General features: G+C 33.4%; 1 protein-coding gene across 1 annotated transcript; it reads right to left on the reverse strand.

The window, feature by feature from the left end:
• Positions 1-4,882: 4,882 nt before the first annotated feature.
• Positions 4,883-19,431, reverse strand: Smp_151350 (heat shock protein 70 (hsp70)-interacting protein, putative). The gene is made up of 8 exons (XM_018792454.1): positions 19,251-19,431; positions 19,095-19,205; positions 17,281-17,356; positions 17,079-17,230; positions 16,362-16,468; positions 10,462-10,542; positions 7,599-7,777; positions 4,883-5,020 (listed from the first exon to the last, which is right to left on the reverse strand). The coding sequence occupies exons 1-8, from the start codon at positions 19,416-19,418 to the stop codon at positions 4,923-4,925; spliced, it is 972 nt and encodes a 323-aa protein (XP_018647226.1). The 5' UTR covers positions 19,419-19,431; the 3' UTR covers positions 4,883-4,922.
• Between the last annotated feature and the right edge of the window lie 997 nt (positions 19,432-20,428).

A 20,428-nucleotide genomic window follows, 5' to 3' on the forward strand; every position in this document is an offset into this window, starting at 1 on the left:
GTTAGTCTTTAAGAATCTTTTATTTTGAAGCATGTTATTTTGTCTTTCCAAAAATTATCTATTAATTTTTTAATGAAGTTACAAACAAACACTTCAGAAAAATATATATTTCTGAATACTAGGCATAGATAATTACTGTGAATAAAATGGCTCCATGAGGTATTTCCTGGGGTTCTAGTGAGAAGCAGTAACCAGTGGAGTTCAACCAGGTCTGTTGGGAGATATCAATTCACTGAAGACATTGGTGAAGTGGTTGCTCAACCTCGTGGATTGGTTGAAGTTAGACATTAACACCGTTGGATGCCGGCTCAGTGGTCTATCAGTTAAGTGCTCGCGCATGAGACTGATAGGTTCTGGGTTCGAATCTCGTTAGACGGGATCGTGGATGAGCACTGCTGAGTAGTCCCATAATAGGAAGAAACGGCCGTCCAGTGCTTCCAGGTTTTCCTTGGTGGTCTAGCTTCAATTGACTAATGATTTCAACTATACATAAAGAAAATAAAATCATATCGTGTAATATTTTACATTAGTATTTGGACTACTTTATTCTGCAATTTTTTTCAGTTTTATATATTAAATATAAAAGAATAAATTTTCTACATAGATACAGCAAAAATCTTACTTTTAGTAAGAACTAATGAAATATAATTAACTTATATAGAATATAAAAATAAGAAATATTTTTAACTCAATGAAACTTTATTATCATTTGCTTACCTAAGGACTCTATTGAGAAAAGAATTTTATATTACACTTTTATTTTTTAATTGAATAAATTTGTTGTCAACAAAAAAAAATTAATATCGGAAGGGGTTTTGTGGATATTATAGTATTTCGTAATAGTTGAGATCATGAATCAATTGAAGCTAGACCACCATGGAAAACCTAGAAACACTGGACGGCCGTTTCGTTCTATTATGAGACTCCTCAGCAGTGCGCATCCACGATCCCATCTCGTGAGATTCAAACCCAGGACCTATCGGTTTCGCGCGCGTGCGCTTAATATAATTTTTGATTGGTAATACATAAATAAATTAGTCACTGATAATAGACATTTCTTTATTACAATTCTTTCTGTAGATTTAAAAGTGAATGAAATCGCGGCGGTTTTCGATATGACTTAACTGAAAGCGGTATATATAATTTAATTTTTTTTTAACATGATTATTGTATATTACTGAATTATGTAATCAAAAATATTTTCACATGTCAAGTTATTGACTAAAATTCAATTAATACATATTTTAATCACTTTGTATGCATCATTTGTACATTTAATTTTGAATACGATGAAAACAGGTTTTTTCAGTTTAACAAATATATTACTGATTAATTTTAAAGAAAGAAGCAATTAATTTTAGTACAATACTGTTTGAATCTTTATTAAACACATCTAAAACTAATACAGCTCTATTTTATACACTCATATCAGTCATTGAATAACCATAGTTACATATTCATTATCATTTTCTAGCCTACTGTATGAGAAGTTTATGGTCTGTAAGTGTAACAAGAATTAAGTTAGAGGATAAAAACCAAATAATATATTCACTGTTTTATTTATCGTTTGCGTAAATCCGAGGAAAAAATAAGAAAAACACGACGACAGGAATAATTAAAAGTACTTAATTATTAAGATATTTATACTTGTTTAATTGAGATAGTGAGATATGGTGTGAAAGAAAACTCAGATAATTAACGACATCACACAATGGAAGTAAGACAGAGAAGAAGTGAGAAATAAATAAAGATAAACAATGATCTTAATACGAAACATGCTAGCTATAAGTTGGCCAGAGTTAAGAATGTGAACAACTCCGTGTCTCAAAAGTATAGTGTTTGCCTCCAAATCTGAAAGAACTGGATTCAGTAATGTACGTAATCATTGACATTGACTTCAGAAAAGTAATTAACCACAGCAAAAGTTCTATCCAATGCTCTTGAATATTTAGCTTTTAAGCAGATAATATCAGTCTATGAGGATAACGATTTCCACATCCGATTTCATCATATGCTTAACCCAATTTAGATTACTTTCATGGAATTGTAGGTAACTAACTCTACTCTTTAATGTCACTATATTAGGCGATTACTCTTATTCTTGGGCTACATTATCAGTGCCTGTTGGTCACATACTTACCTGTGGTTAATACTATGTACTTGTTAGACATAAAAAGATTATGAGAACCAAGAACATCTTATCTGAATAATTCTTTTTATTCACGAGAATAATCTCAGGTTCTTCATGTAATTGCAATTTGTAAGTCTAGTATACTTCCAGCAAAAGATGTTGGATTGCACTTTCAATTATGTTCGGGGTATTTCAGTGATGCCAACAAACTAAGATTATTGTCTATCGATGGAAAAGAGACTATATGATTTTAAATTACACAGGATTTTTTATAACATGGATGAATTAATTTTCTCGGATTCCTTTTTGTATCATTCTCAAATAAATTTTTGACATAAAACTAACAAATTACACATATACAACAGGATTCTACATATATATTCTTCTTACAATGACTAGTTAAGCCGTCAGAACATAAGTCGGGAAACAAACAAATTTCAGACTGTCATTGACATGAATTGTCATTTAAAACAACTGAATTCAAAAACTATTTAAAAAGTCATAACCATATAGTGGTTCTGACTAAAACTGCCTTATACAGTGAACATTGTCAACAAATAGTTTGTCTTTTTCGATACTCATTTTGTCTACTCACAAGTAGTGAAGATGTGATTGCATATAAAATCCTCAAAGTCTTAGTAGTGAGAAATCTACTAAATCGGAAATCCTTTATTCGAATTGAATTTCAATTTGTTTCATGATCGTTGTCCTTTTACATCTCAAATATTCATTACTTCGAAATATACCATTTTAATTTTACTGTTACCACAATAGCGAGGATAATAGAAAAAACTATAGTATCAAAATATATTTCGTCATTTGACTTAATATGATTCTGCTGCTGTAAATAACTTATCAAAACGTAGAACAAAAGTTCTTTGATAAACTTTAGAATTTCAGCAAAGAAAATAACTATTGCTCTGACACAACATTTTTATCACAGACTGACAAATTAATTGAGGTACACAATTCACTTAACTATATAATCATCTTCATTTCGATGCTAGGACACTGGTGACCAGGATTGAAATGATCTCGTCGAAGTACTGAAGGAAATTGATAACCTAAGGGATTACTAAAGTTGGAAGTGTACACATACTCACGAGTACCATTAACTGAAGAGGGAAAATGTGAGTCATCCAGAAGTGTAAAAATATGGTGTTCAAACGCGAAACTAGGTTGTATGTTCAACTTTATTGTACACTGCCTAGAAGTCCAAAAAAAGTAAATAGCTATCTACAGCTCCCTGATTTTCAATCATTTCCCAACTAATATCATTTCATGGTGGAAACTAATTTCAAATCGAACAAATTGGTATAAACTATGTAAATAATTTCTAGAATTTTTGCTGTATTTAGTCGAGTTTCATTGTGACTTCCCAATTTTATACATTACTTTAACTCCATTTTTTTGTTTCATTTGAAATAGGTGGACTTTCCGTCCACTATTGTAGTAGAAAATATCATCCTTATGGAACTCTTCTTATCGGTGCCATGATATATTTAAATAATACCTTACAAAACATACTTCTAGATGCAAATACTTGGAAAGACAGTTAATAAGAAGTTATAGTATTCAAATCATTTCTGTAGAGGATGGTTTTCTAGAGAAATAGAAATAGCTGCCATAAATTATAACACATTTTAAACAAAAATGCAAATAAATAAGGGTATAACAATGTCAGAATATTCAAAACGTTTATTCGTTCTTTAAAAACATTATATTTCAAAGTTTTACAAATAGTTGTATACCATTTGAACTTCAAGTTATTTGTGTTCAACAGTTCCCGGCTTACACTACAATTACATGTCCATGTGATTGTGTTCTTTTATATTTGCTGGAAGTATCCTAATTAAGTGATTTACTACTTTGTATTTTATTCAGCATATCTAGAAGTGCATAGATAAGAATATATAACCTTGTTTTTTATTGTTTGTTTCGAAAAATTAAGTTATTTTATCAGTATGATTTTATGAGGTTCACATTAAAGCATTTCTTTCGTAAGGAAATATTAAAGGATTGTTCACTGTAAAATTTAAAACAATTCAATTCGAAATCATTTTGAAAATATATTTTTCACTAATGTAGTTTGTCTGAACCTTTGAAAATATTCTTGAAACAGTTTAAGTTAACGATGAATCCTATGCGAGATACGAGTTATGACGGTCGTTGTATATATTGCGATTCTGTGAAATCTAATCAAGTTAAGGTTTATTATATTTGAGACACGTTCATGTGTTCTTTTTATTGAGTAGGCTTTTATATGCTCAAATCGTAGAGACAAGTGTTGTTAGCTCTACTCATAGTTTTTTAATCTACAAAAAAATACTTCAACATACAACATAATATTATCAAATAATCTGATGTATTTCTAAGGGGTTATAGAAACAGTTGGAAGTTTTTCTCATTTTTATTGGAAAAAGCCAACACTTATTTAACTTTTCTAACGTTCTAAAACAATTTAAGATGTACTTTGTATTTCAGCTGATGATTACAAACTATTTATCTTGATTTGGGAAAGTTTGGCACTATTAACATTAACCATCTGTAAATATTATATCAATTTACAGACCAAACCATCCAGCTCAGAGAACAAAACTCCATCAAGAATTATATATATATATATATATATATATATATATATATAAATTGTCGATTTCCAACTTATAATTCACAGTAACTGAGAATGAAGTAAATGAATGCCTACACTCTATCTGATTTATTCCAAAGATAAAATCACAACAAAAATTTAATGTAGAAATAAGTGTAAATAGTTATGCAATTTTATTAATTATTCCTGATTTACAAATTTCTCTAAATTTTCAATGTCCGTTCTAATTGTATCATCATCTGGTTGAAGTTTTTGTGCAGCTCTGTATTCGATAAGTCCTGCATAGAGAAAAAAACATAAAAATGTTTTAGACGATTATCAGACGTTAGATTTATCGAGCTATATGTTTATATTTATTGATAAACATGTACTGGTAAAAATTCATGATATCTAACTTCCTTACAGTATCCTGGATGAAGTTTAAAAATGTATATTTTTAAACAACTAAATATAATTCATTTAGTATTGTCTGTTTGAATCTTCCCATCGACGTGTTAGGACTGAAACTGGTCAGTCTCTAATTGGCATATGTGCATACTGTGCGTATTGCCTTAATATAGCTTTAATTCACAAGCATGGTAAGCAAAGATATAATGTCGTTTTAGAAGCACTACACATGAGTATGTTTACAGTTTTGACTGTATTTAGTAAGAGATTGTAAATAAGTAACTATACAATTATATACTGACTGCGTGAATAGACAGGAAGTTTTGATAGCTTTGTAAAGATATCCCATCGCATTAATGAATAATTATCAGTTTGAACACAGTTCCTTGTTTAACCTTCTGAATTTGAATAGCGTACTTTAGCCTTCTCCATGTGTTAATCTAAAGTCTACCATAACATTTGCTAAACTTACGAATAAATTAACCACTAATTTCCACAAATATGAGTTTTACGATATTCAGTTTAGAGCACTTTAAATATCTCATAACTAACGTAAAATATATACTAGGAAGATTCTTATTTTGAAGTCTTAAACAATGATTACTTGGGAGTTAATATAAAATGATACAACAACAAAAATGATAGACTGTTTGCAACTACGAATAATGATTAATTTGTTGAAGGTTCATCTTTAAAAATACTCAGGTGTAATTTAAATTAATATTAGAACGACAGTCAAAAGACAACTGAGTTATAACTATGACTATGTTTAACGAAACTGACAACTTAGTTACTAAAATCCTTTAGATCAACATGAATTACTCGTTTCACAGTTTAAAATCATAACGAATTTCTTACGCTTATGATGATATATTCCTTATTGAGCTAATATGAAAGAGAATTTCGGGTAGGTAGATATTCAGATTAACCAACGACTGGTAAAAATATAAAGACTTAAAACGTTCACCACTTGAATGAAAAAGGCTCACGAATCAATTAACAAAAGTATTCAGTAAAAATGTTAAGTTGAATTAATCCAATGTGATGTACTTCATTTCAGTGAGAACTATGTCAAGAGTTTTGAAATCATCACACAATCTATATGATTAAAATCTACAGTTCATAAAACTCAAACAGATAATCATTATCTTCTTGAATAGTATAGATTCTTTACAATTTTATACATAGATATATATATCCAGTAACATCATGAGTTAGTATTTTATAAAATCAGTATATAAAGACTTTATCAATGTGGAAACAACAATACTTGGAGAATAAAATGGCTTTTCATTGGCCGCAAACATCCTGAAGTTACAAAGAATAGTATAATTGGGAACAAATATTTGGCATACATCAATGAATGTAGTTGAAATGGGTGTTAAAAACTGAATCAAAACCATAACAAGTCAGTTGTTATCGAACTTTCCAAACTTGAACTATGTATACGGAATGGAAGCATGATAATCCTATCATTGTCAGGGCAATTATAATTGTGATCGGGTAATTTTCACCTTATGCATAGTATTACTGATGCTCACAAATTGACTTGAACTAGATACAAATTATATTGATTGATTTTTGATCATTTTTTCATTATGATTATTAGTGTGGATGATCTCACTTCTTCTACTCTGAACGACTATAAATTCAAAATATAAAAATTTGTCAATCTCAACTGTTTGGTGAAATGTATCTTATTCCCCTTTTCACAGTTTTGATCCTGTTTCGAACATTCATCTCAAGTATACTCATAGAAGTATATCAGATATGTTTCTAACTACATTACTCTATGTAATTTTAGGCTGTGTTGGAGCCGATCAAAAGCCTTGAAACAAAATGAATCCATTTTATTTTGGGGATATTATTGCTTTTGCTTTGTTCAAATTTATCAGGAGAACCAAATTTATGAAACTATTATTTTAGAGTCATCACTATGGCACTTCACTTCGAAATATCCTCATTTTCAAAAAAATTTAACCAAAAGGTGTTTGGAAGTATAACATAGTAGTTCAGGTCAAGAGTTGAGATCACTGAAATTTGGCTTCAATCTCAGGAAACCCCGGGAATCGTTGTATTTTCTGCCACTCGTATATTTATATATTAAGGGTAAAATCACTGACACTACTATCATCCACGTTTAAAACAATGTATACTCTAAACTACAAGAGATAATAAGTAATGTAACTTTATGCTGTATAACGTTTGTGACAAATGACATTAGTATTTCAGATAGTATGCTAAGTTAAATGCTTCTCCTTATTGTCCTTGATCGTACTTTAGGTGTTATCTACAAGATACGATGCGTGCGACCTGTATGCACTTAATATTGAGAAACATGTCAGTTAGTTCACTCAACAAGTAAATCATACTGACGGACAAACGTAACGGTAAAATAATATAGTGAGTGTAACAAGTCGTGAATTTTCCCATTAACTCAACATTTAATGTAATTATCAACGTACCCACCTTCTTTGTATAATTGTAGATTACAAAATGCTGCTCCACGCCTAATATGTGCACGCACACGTGATTTTAAATTTTGTGCTACAGGCGGTACACAAAGATCTAGTGCCATTGAACTATCTTCTAGAGCCTTAAAATAATTCCGCAATTGTAAGTGACATGCAGCTCGATTCGAATAAGCCCTTTAATTGAATTTTCAAAGTTTGGATTAAGGAATAGAAACAGATATTTTTTCAGCAAAAATTTTCAATATACAATTAAGCAAACTTTCCCATGGATTATTGTCACCTCATCCACAATAACTAGATTAAAACTGCTTTAAAAAAAACTGTTCTACTTGGTTAAAGTGAAAGTTATTCACACGAGACTAAAAGCATATGATGAGAAATAAGATTTTCATTCATCTTCTGGTTATTATATAGGATAACTAAAATCAGAGAACACGCTTTTTTGTAAATCAATAGTATGACGTCCTGCTTGAACATCTGGGCTACCTGTTCCTTCCATCTAGATATTTCAATAAGTTATCTAATTTTGTTTGTTTTAATACATCATTATGGCTATTAATCGCATAACCTATTCAGGTGCATTTCTGGAAAATGTACAACCTTTCGTCGTACAAGATACAAAAGGCCTAATCAGAAGTATCTTAGTTGCTAGTAATATACAGCGAAAAGAATGTACATAATTTAGATATCGATTTATCGGACTGCTAACTTCTAACTGGTGATCAATCAATATTTATCGTCAGGATCGACCAAGAAGTAAGAAAAGGAAACTTGTGGAAATACTTTGTGCTGAGAGTTCTATATTGTACTAAAAATATAATATTGAATAAAGCTAATAATAATAAAATATTTTACATGATAATCTTCACAAAATGCAAAATAGTTAAATGAAAAAGTACCGATTATCATGCAAAACGTTTTTAGATGAGATACTTGTAAATAATAATTAGAACAAGTGATATAGGTTTTGATCTCATGGATAGACTTCGTTATCGAAAGATTGATATAACTAACACGTACCAGTTAGAACGAAACCTACATTTAAGGTTTCCTCCCAATCATCTCCAACTACCCAACAGCAGAAAATGCTGTATGGAATATTGAGCCACTTAGTCTAGTGGCCAAGGTACAATTTCATTTAGAGAATTCTGACAACACCAAGTAACAGATATTAATTAATCTCTTATGATTAATCGGTTTATAATTAGTAGCATAATGTTGCTCGAACAACTTGATAATCCAGCTTGCTTTCAGGAGTAAACTCTCAATTTCTATCATTTATTAGCTTCTAATTAATAAAACATATATAGACCAATATAAATTCAGTTAATTTAAAATTATAGATGAATTCTGATAATGATAAATCCGTTTGAAGAGAAAAATAATTCATTTACAATGAAAATTGACATAGAGATTAATGGCTTAATAAATTAGACTGCGAACGACCTATGAAATTGATTTTCTTTTCTCAATCTTTTATGACATTTATGCACATCTTAAGAAGTATCCTAAATACTTCATTATATTAATATAGTAAATGTATTCACACAGTACTATTATTAAATACAATTCAGTTCAATGTATACAAACCTAACAATTAATCTAACTGTAAACAAATCATATCAAATGTAATATATTATTAAATTATGTTGATTTATTTTGTAAGTCAAAAATAAATCCTTATCAATAGTTTTCGCATCTTTTCTCTTGTGTTCAAGTTGCCATGTAGATTCAGCCTTGGATTATTAGAACTGGCTAGGAAATCAGATCAAGAGTTCATTTAGTAAAACTTATTAAATATCATGTTATCTATCTTATTAAGTTTGAGTCGTGAAACAAAAAACAAGGTGGATTCTAATTTGTTATATGAATTAATTTTACTCAATTCAGTGTATTATCATCAAGATTAATGTTTTATTTATTTACTACTGAAATAGAATTTTTTCAAAATAAGTGGTTGATTTAGATTAATTTAATTTTGAAGTAAATCTTTTATCATAAATTGACAATTGATTTGAAGAATCATCTCGAAATGAGGGTATCATTCAGTCAGTCACAACGTAGAACTTCGTACATACGTACATCAGTTCGAGTTGCCATACCACGTTGACACAAAGATGCAGTGGTCGATTCAAATCTCATAGTGGTAGAAGTAGTAAGAGTATAAGTATTATGTGAAAAATAAGGGTTTGAAGATGTTATTCAAGGAGTATAATCCATTGAAATAAATTTGGAAAGAGAAAAAGGATACGGACATGAAGAATTCAGAAGATTAGAATTTGGCAGAACACAAAGAGTGGATGCACCTTCGCCATTGCCAACGATTTTGAACCATGTCATTCAAGGTCTCTAACCATCGATTGCTATCATCTCGCGAATCCCAACCAGGTAGTCTACACCTACCAACATGGCTCAGTCCACTTGTCAGCGACTTCATGGATTTGTGCCATGTTTTGGTCTGGCCGCCACTAGCTTTCTTCCAACCTGCTCCTACACCATAAAGCATTGCACGTCGGGTCAGTCGGTGGTTGGGCATACGTAACACGGTCCCAGCCATCTCAACTGATCAAATTTCACTACTTCATCAATCGATTTGCCATCCTTACCTAATACCCGTTTCCTAACAACTGCACTACTTACTCGGTGGTTCCAGGATATACGACCAATGCTTCGAAGACACCTATGATCGAATACTAGTAGCCTACGAATATCCTCTACTCTTACCGGCCATGTTTCACTGACATAAAGCAGGAACGTGATATAAACTGATTATCTGGTCGACTTTTATAAAATTTAAAATGAATACTGATAAAAAATAAGTTTCTTCCAATTATTCAATAGTTTAACGTAAAGGATACGAATGTAATTTAGGATTTTGTGTTATAGCTTCTGTATATGCAATGACAGCAGCTTCATAGTCTCCAGCTTGAAATAATGAGCTTTTGAAAAAATTGACAAATAATAATAAAATGTTAAACATTGCATACTGATATTTCTCTCTAAGTTAAATAATGAATGAATTCATTTTTAATATAAGAATGTATAAGACATTTAAACAACTTAAAAGAAAATATTCTTTCATATTTACAAATCCCTCTTATGATACGCTTCCTCTACATTTTCATAGAATATAACAACGTATAATTAGTCAAATTTTTCACTAGGTGTTACACAACATTGTTTCGACTTTTCTCCATAAAAGCTGTGTTTGTAGACTTTTATCTGGCTAAGGCAAATGACTGCAAATAATTGAATTATAGTCCTAGAAGTCTTAAAAAGCATATATCTTGATGATAGTAATGCAGTAGCACTCATTGCTTAACATCCTCTATAATTTCAATTACAGCTTATTTTTTTATCGAACACTTTCCCTTTTTACAACATCGTTCTTGTTTATAATAATAATAATAATAATCTTTTATCCATTTTAATTCTGTTCGTATATCGTCCCGAAGTGTCACAGTTTGGGCTGATGCGATGCAATTTTACGTCACATGTCTTATAAAAACAATTTTGAATGATATAAACAGTTTATTAGTTACAATCATAACTGCATACGAAGAAACGATACAATGTAGTTAGTAATAATGACATTCTCTCACAGTAAGAGGCAAACAAAAGGAGAGAATGAAAAACTGGACTCTCACAATCGGCCTATTTAACTCATTTAGATGATAAAGTCTCCAGATATCAAGTAAGCGTTAAGATCAGTATGTCTAAGAACCAGACAACAGATGATCTATCAGTATACAATAATATCTTATTATTATTTGATATGGGCTAAATTCATTACTGTATTTAGTGTCAGAATTTTTTGCAGCAGTGCGAAATCCTTTCACTTAGACGATTTAATTACGAAGATTTTACTATCAATTACTGCCACCACGAGTGTTAACCTAAAACAAAAATTGATTTTCAACCATCAGAATGTCTCCAGTTTCTGTAAGGTGGTGATTGGATGTAGTCGACAGGAGACCCTAGACCTAGATTCCTTGCTATTTGGCACTTGTCAGTAAGGTGTACTTGTAATCTTGAGGGAGCTTGTGCTCCCAAGAAAACTTGACCGCGTGTCACCCAGCTTGAGTCAGAGACATTACTGTTCAGCGACCGACCTCCTGTAGGACTGAGGTCCATTTACAATCATTCCATTCCAATCACTGGTTATGATAGTCACTCGGACCACACCCAAGTAGTCTGCATCTACCAACATGGCTCAGACTAGAAGTTAGTGATTTTATGAACTGATGCCACGTTTTCGTTTGGTCGCCCCTAACTCTCTTCCAACCATCCACAATAGTACTCAGCATAGCGCGTCGTGGTAATCGGCGTTTGGGCATACGTAACAAGTGGTTCAACCATCACAGTCGATGAAGATTTACAACCTCATCAACTAATTGTCCATCATTTCTTAATACCCTGCATCTCACCTCACTATTACTTACTCGGTGATCCCAGCAGATGCTGGCAATTTTTCTAAGACATCTGTGGTCAAATACTAGTAACTTACGAGTATCTTCTACTCTTAATGGCCACGTTTCGCAACAGTAAAGTAGAGCAGAATGAACTGCCGCGCAGTATATTAGTCTTTTTATTTATAGACAGATATCTCGTCTTCGCCATAGGTGACGTAAGTTGGCCATAGCCCAACGAGCTTTCTGAGTCCCTGTAGAGATTTCATCAGACACAAACCCATTAGTGCTGATCAGACTTCGAAGATAAGTGGAGTTGTCTAAGCGTTCGACTACTTCACTCCCTATCCTTAGTTCAGGTGTTGACGCAGGTCAGTTCTGGAGCAACAACTTGTTCCATTCAAGCTGTTTGGGAATGGTGGGTAGTTGTAGAGTGGTAGAAAGCCAGCTGAACTGCTCCTTAAGGTGTTCCCCCATCATTCTTAACGTCCGGTCTGAGAGCAGATAAGAGTTTTGTCTTTTTTCGAGATCTCACTTACGCTTGACAGCTTAATTCCAGTTTCTTTTAGTAGTCTGAAAAGCTGTCTAGTGTTAACTATAGCCGCTGCCTTTCCCATCTCTCTTGATTTCGTTGCCCACCACTGCTCACGGTTGTCCCTTAGACTTTTGGTTAACCTAGATCTGACTTGTTAGCGCTCTTCATCGTGTTCAGAGCCTGATGAGATAAGTTTGCATGAATCTATCAGTGCAGTAGACGTAATTGAAATTCACTGATATTTCCTGAGCCTTTCGTTCAAATCACTAATAGATGTCGCTGCACTAAAGAATGGCCTATAGGTTCTACCGGTCATTGCAATATTTATCTTTTTTATCTAAGTACGGTATTACAGAGTTGTATTTGCATTCAAATACATCCGAGTACAAAATTACAGAAAATCGGAGAGCCATACAATAACTACTTAATTTGCAGATTGCCAATCAATTATCTCAAACTTGACTATTTCTTCTGCAAATGTCGGACAATCGTCTCAGATTTTATTGTTCATTTGATGCAATACTAATCATTCTTTGTTCTCGTTCTCTTTTCTTTGATCTTAGACTTCTGCCTCCAGGCATTTTACTTTCGATTGGTGATACATACTACTTATATCTGTTGAAATCAGTAGCATACATCTCAATACTAAAAGTTTCTTGAAGATTTATCACTGGTTATTTATTAATAGTATTTAACTTTCATTTGGTTTATTTAGTTCAGTGAAGATATGTAGAGTTTAATCACATGAATATTACGATTTTTTTATGTTCATCTACTTAACAGGTTCAAATGTAACTTCTTACAAACTTGTAATTTACTCAAAGAGCAAATGAAGAAAAGTCCGACTGTAGGCTTTCCGCAGGCTAATGCCGGTCCCCAGCCCGGATAAAGGAGGAGGGTTGGGCATGGGGTAAGCCACTCCATCCCGTAGAAAAATAATCCAAACCATTTATACTCTGCCCTGGGAATCTAAGGAAAAATTATGACGCCTCATGATAAAAGCCAAGTTCCTTCGGAATTCACGAGGCCGATGCCCCTTCCAACAACCAGAGCAACAATTCCTATAGGTACATGCAACGTCCGAACAATGTGGGAGACTGGAAGAGACTTCCAAATTGCTACAGAAATGAGGAAATACAACCTAGAGGTGCTTGGGATTAGTGAAACACATTGGACGCAGGTTGGACAACGACGAGTTTCAGGGCAGCTTCTGTTATAATCCGGCCATGAAGAATAAAATGCTACACATACACAAGGAGTTGCATTGATGCTGTCCAAACAAACACAAAATGCACTTATAGAATGGGAATCTCATGAACCAAGGATCATCAAAGCCTCCTTCAAAACAAAGAAAGAGGGTATTACAATGAACGCTATCCAATGCTATGCGCCTACCAACCACTACAATGAAGACGTTAAAGATCAATTCTACGATAGGCTGCAGTCAATTGTCGAGAAGTGCACAGCAAAGAACTTGACCATTCTGAGGTGAGACCTAAATGCCAAGGTTGGAATGGACAACACCGGATACGAAGATGTCATGAAACGACATGGACTGACTAGGAGAAAGGGACAAAAATGGTGAGAGATTTGCAAACCTATGTGCCTTCAATAAACTGGTCATAGGCGGCACTATATTCCCACATAAACGCATTCACAAAACCACATAGACTTCACCGGATCACACTACGCAGAACCAAATCGACCATATCTGCATCAACAAAAAGTTCAGAAGGACGACGGAGGATGTGAGAATCAGGATAGGAGTTGATATAGCACCAGATCATCACTTGCTGGTCGCCAAGATGAGATTAAAACTTAAGAAGCACTGGACAACGGCGCAGAAAACACTACAAAAGTTTCTTCAGGATACTGACAAACTCAACAAATTCAAGATAGCCCTCAGCAACAGGTTCCAGGCCTTTCATGATCTACTCTATGGAAAGCAGCTGGAAAGGGATAAAAGAGGCAATCACTTCAACACGTCAGAAGGTTCTGGGCCACAAGAAGCACCATCACAAGAAATGGATCACTGTTGATACACTGCATAAAGTTCAAGAAAGGAGGAACAAGAAGGCAGAAATCAATACCAGACGAACAAGAGCAGAAAAAGCCAACGCACAAACCAAATACACAGAAGTAAACAAGCAAGTGAAGAGGAGCATCAGAACCGACAAGCGTAAATATGTGGAAGATTCGGCAATGACGGCGGAAAAGGTTTCAAGAGAAGGAAACATGAGACAACTGCACGACACAACAAAGAAACTCGCTGGAAATTACCGTAAATCAGAACGACCAGTGAAAAGCAAGGAAGGTAAGGTAATCATCAATATTGAAGAACAACGAAGCAGCTGCATACAACACTTCAAAGAACTCTTGAATCGACTAGCTCCACTGAACCCACCCAACATCGAAGTAGCACCCACGGACCTCCCAATCGATGTTGGTCCACCAGCAATGGAAGAGATCAACATGGCCAGCAGACAAATCAAGAGCGGCAAATCAGCAGGACCAGACAACATTCCAACAGAGGTACTGAAAGCAGACGTGGCAGTAACTGCAAAGATACTTCACCTTCTCTTCAGTAAGATTTGGGATGAAGAACAAATACAAACAGACTGGAAATAAGGAATTCTGATCAAAATACCAAAGAAAGACTATCTCAGCAAGTGTGATAACTACAGGGGCATCACTCTTCTCTCAATACCAGGAAAAGTCTTCAACAGGGTGTTGTTAAACAAAATGGAGGACTCCGTAGACGGATCCGTGCGGATCGACAAAGCAAGCATATTTACAACTGAAGAACATCTGGAACTCAAAACAATTGTCAACCAACACCAAGACCAGAATTTTCAATACAAATGTTAGGACAGTTCTACTGTATGGGGCGGAAACTTGGACAACTACGAAAGCCATCATCCAGAAGATACAGGTGTTTATTGACAGATGTCTACGCAAGATACTTCGGATCCGTCGGCCAGACACTATCAGCAACAACCTACTGTGAGAGAGAACAAAGCATATTTCACCGGAGGAAGAAATCAGGAAGTGGATAGGACACACATTGAGGAAAGCAGCCAACTGCGTCACAAGACAAGCTCTCACATGGAATCCTACAGGCTGAAGGAAAAGAGGAAGACCAAAGAACACATTACCCCGAGAAATGGAGACCGACATGAGAAGAATAAACAAAAATTGGATAGAACTAGAAAGGAACGCCTAAGACAGAGTGGGTTGGAGAATGCTGGTCGGCGGCCTATGCTCCATTGAGAGTAACAGGCGTAAGTAATTAAGCAAATGACGAAGGACTGAATCTACTTATTTCCCACAAACTATTAAAAATTTTAATCATTCAGCCATTTATAGTCAACTTAAAACCTGGTACATATGTGCACTGATTCAGGTTCCTACACCATATCAGCACATCGAAACAGAATTACCAAGACTGATCTCAGAGTGGTAGAAGGTGCAACCGTATCAGTAGCAGTAGAAAGCACTAGGTATAAACAATATGATTTAGAGGGGAAAATGAGTTTGCGGAATAAAATTGCTATGATATAATTCTAAAACTCAAGATCTAAGTGAAGATAAAGAGTAAATGCATTTGCGCCATTGTGACTGATTTTATGCCATGTCACTCAGTGTCTCTAACCACTGAGCACGATAACCACGCGAACCTCGACCTGGTGACTTACACCTACCAACTTGACTCAGTCATTCAGTCAATAACTGGTAATATCTTAAACAAGACGTAAATTCGTCTACAGCAGGAGTTTGACCGCTGGACCTTACATAGTGATAACACAAAACTTACTCTCCTTTTTTGCGTAACCATATAGGATCTAGTTCATTCATGGACAAGTCATCAGGCACCACACGGTCCAGTAATTTCCTTCTATATTCGGCTTGTTTATTCAGCCACTAAGTAAAAAGGAGAGAGGATGTAAATACAATAACACATATATCTCAATGATTACGTTAAATATATTGTTTCCTCTTCTTATCCCTTATGCTTTTTCCTTGTCATTTTGAACTAAGCTTAATTTACAACGATTCATACACTTTCGTTCGCAATATTCTTAATGTAGCTTCACGCCGTTTGAAGCTGGTGAGAAGCATTGAAATACAATGATTTCATGTCGTTCTGAAAATCTTATTCTTCTCACTTTAATTAAACTTATCAAGGGATCAGGATCTATGAAATAACATTGTGATACCACTAAATCACTAAATTTCAACACTCTAGTTCCTGTATCAAAGTTTTATATCAGTGTAACATGTGTCACAAAATAACTAACTGAAACGTTAGGAACTGTCCAGTTTTTTCTAAACGCAGGTACAATATAAATAAGTACATATAAAAGTATGATTAATTTTGCTTCACATTGCGCAGGTGAGCATGTTGACGTTATTCATGAGAAGTTATAACAGAAGAGTACAAATATACTACAGTTTAAACCATAACAAATATTTTAATAGCTATAAGTTAATTTGTGTTATGAAATCAAATGTAATTTTCCATTAAAATTACCTCGTCCTCAGCTTGTTTTGTTGACTCTCGTTCAGGTGTAGGAAATACTCTAGGTGTAAATTTAACTTCGATTGTAGATGAAGTCCTCACCGGCAAATCTATTGGTTTCTCAATAAATGCTAAACGTTGTTGGATATCCTTATTTAATTCCACTAATATGAGTAATTATGTTGAAAGGGAGTAAAGATATTTATCGACATACTGTTGTTTTCTTCACCAATGGTTTTCATCATATATTGTTTAGAAAATCTTCGGGCTTCTGCAATTTTATTTTGCATCTTTGTATTTTTTAACAAAATAAAACTAAGTTGACATTTATTTACTTATTTGCACTAATTTAAAGAAAAGGTTTATTCCATAGAGCATATCATAAATCAAAATGGTAATAACACAAGTAAACCTTAACAAACCGAAGGATTTGAAAAATTAATGTGTTCCTAAAATAGTTTAAATTATCAGTTTACTGACTGATTGATTGCAAGTCCTGTAGAACTCAGTTCAATGGTGTGTTATTTCAGAGACGTTATGGTGAGAAAACCTACTTTAATAGAGTATCCTTTGGATTTATTAATTCCATGAACAAATTCCCAATAAAGGACTTTGGTAAGTTCTAATGAACACGAATATTACTATTCAAATGTAACAAAACATCGTCTAATTCCATCATTTTACGAATGAATACAAAATTCTATATGTGTAATCACTGAGTTTTTGCGTATATCACCAACTAATAAGAAGCTGCTGACCTAGATAGGGCGAAAAATACCAGAATTATACCACTGCATTATTATTTGGTTATGATATAGTATAAAATTTGGTTTATCTCTGTGATCCTTGATGTCTACTGCATATTACAAAGGCTTAAAACTTATACCATATCTGTATATCTTGCAGTAGTTATGGCTAACATATCTTTTGATAGAAAACAACGTTATAAAGGAAAGATATTGGATAAAATCTAATATTTATTTTTATTAAAACATCACCAAAGTACACAAAATCAATTGTTTACCTAGGGTCAGAAAGCACTTACGATGATTTATCCTAGAAACCAGACTAAATGAGTGGTCAATAGAATTTTTCCCAAACGAGGTAGCGTGATCCGTTTCTCAAACAGTTTGATAATAGTGAATGAGTCAATCGAAACTATTTCCTATCTTTAATAGTAGAAATTACCGTGGAACATCACTTGAAGATTAAAGCACCGAAAGTGGTCAGTCCCGTACACAGAGAAAGAAATTATATCCATGGTGCCAAATTGATTAAATTGAAAGGACAAATAAGTGGACTCTATGAATGTAGATCTCAGATACCTATCCAACAATTCCGATTAGTGGGGATATATTTGAAAGATAGACTTTTAAAGACTTGGTTTATTCCTGTTCTCAGTCACAGAAGTTACGGTGGTTAATAAATTTTAAAGGATTAAGTGGGAAAAAACGCGGTTTGGTCATTTAGAGAGAGGAATGTTTTCTCCTTGAAATGTTTAGTGGTGGCTTTTGATGCTGAGACGAATTAAGAGTACCTATTGTTGAATAATGGGAAAAAATATTCACGGTTTACTCCAAAATGTGCCATTATCAGGACTAAGAATAGGACGATAAAGGACCTTAAGGTAGACAAAATATGATAGGGTAACACTACAATAAATCATTACCTATGGTTCAGAGATAAATTCCCAAATGTACTGTTAATTTATCAAAATGTTGGTGTCAACCAGAGTCTGCAGTTTACTACCTCTGTACGATAGAGTTTTGGTCAAGGTTACTCATGTGCTTTTATTTCTCATCTTCGCATCTTTCTTTAAGTTACATTTATTGTTTCTTCAACACTCTCAGTCGGCTGCTATTTGTCATGATGGTAATAATTTTTTCAAACCAAACTGAAGCATTATTACGGCGGGTTCTACACTTATTCAATCAGTTTAAATAATGTCCTTTGATATTTCCAACACTAGTTTGGCCTATGTTAGTTTAACACAGAAATCGACTTCATGTTATATTCTTGAATACTTACCTCATTTTCTTCTTGACTAGATTTATTAAAAGCATTTACAAACTCGTTTATTGCTTGCCTGCTAGCCTGCTCTTTTTCAAGTCTGATTTTTTCACGAGATACATTCTCTAACTAATAAACAAGGACAACTTTTTAAAAATACGTACAGGAAGTTACTTTCATAATCTGTTCTAATGCGTATTTTTTACCTCTTACATCCATTTCTTTGTTTGCTTTAGCGCGTTTCATTTCGCGTTCTTGATGTTCAAGTATAGCATTTTGCTTTATTTGTAACAGACGTTTTCTATCCTCTGAAGGGTTGATTAATCTGTAAATATTAAGCATCTTAATTCTTAATTAGTAAAAAATATAATAACAATATGAAATATATCTATGAAATTACTCATGTCATCTAATATCAGTTGATTCCATAGTTCAGCATTAGATTTCTTGAGGTTAAACTCAGCCACATCATTTGTTAGTCTCAAAGTGCTTTCTTCGACGTTGATCGGTTTGTACAACGCACATTCAAAAATGTACGGCTTGACAACAACCTATGGAAACCACAAGATGTAAAATACAAATATAATATTTCCCTGTCTATAACCTGCGGTAATAAATTTGGACACTCAGTAGTAACTTTTAATCTTAAGTATATATAGGTAAACCTGTCCATATATCTTAAAAGCGCAGGTATATTTACATGCGCTAGATGCTGCAAGTGTCTGTGATAACATTTAGAAACTTTTGTTGCAATTTACCGAAGTTCGTTCATATGTAACCAAAACAAGTTACTGAAAAAAACAGTCAGTAAAGAATCCCTAGATTGAGACAAGTTCTTCTTACTATATTTTATGTACTTTGGTAGCATCAAACAAACGAAATAGATCTAAAAAAGTTGAAGTTTATGTGGTTATTGAACCACGAAAAAAACATATGTACATATGGTTAGAATTAAGATGACAATATTTTCATATGGACCCAAAAAAGAAATAAAATCAGTAATTAAAAGTTTCTCATAAAATGGCATACAAAGAGTAACTATATCGGCTTTCTATAAAGATGTTTTGGCAAATTGTAACCTTAAAATTATCGACTAAATAAACTAATAAGCTGTTAAGATTTCAGATTATAGATCAAAAGGCGCCAATGTCCCTGATAACTGATTCACAGTATGTTGTGTTACATTCATTGAATCACTTGTTTTGAGTAACGTTCTACGCTGATAATATTGATTAGCCAGAAAGTTTTCAATGGAATTAAAGGAATCTTTTGAAGGTTTTTCGCTTACTAATCAAACTTGAAAGCCTTAAAAAGTATGCTCGTGGTCGAAATTCGGACTTAACTGGTTAACT

Source organism: Schistosoma mansoni, assembly GCF_000237925.1.
Source record: "Schistosoma mansoni, WGS project CABG00000000 data, supercontig 0214, strain Puerto Rico, whole genome shotgun sequence".
NCBI classification, from domain to species: Eukaryota; Metazoa; Platyhelminthes; class Trematoda; order Strigeidida; family Schistosomatidae; genus Schistosoma; species Schistosoma mansoni.

Coding starts and splice junctions, on each gene's coding strand:
- Smp_151350 (XM_018792454.1), bottom strand. CDS start 19,418: ATGCTTAATATTTACAGATTAATCAACCCTTCAGAGGATAGAAAACGT. Junction 16,469..17,078: donor CAAAACAAGCTGAGGACGAG/GTAATTTTAATG, acceptor CTTTTTACTTAG/TGGCTGAATAAACAAGCCGA. Junction 7,778..10,461: donor CAAAATCCTAAATTACATTC/GTATCCTTTACG, acceptor ATTCAATTAAAG/GGCTTATTCGAATCGAGCTG.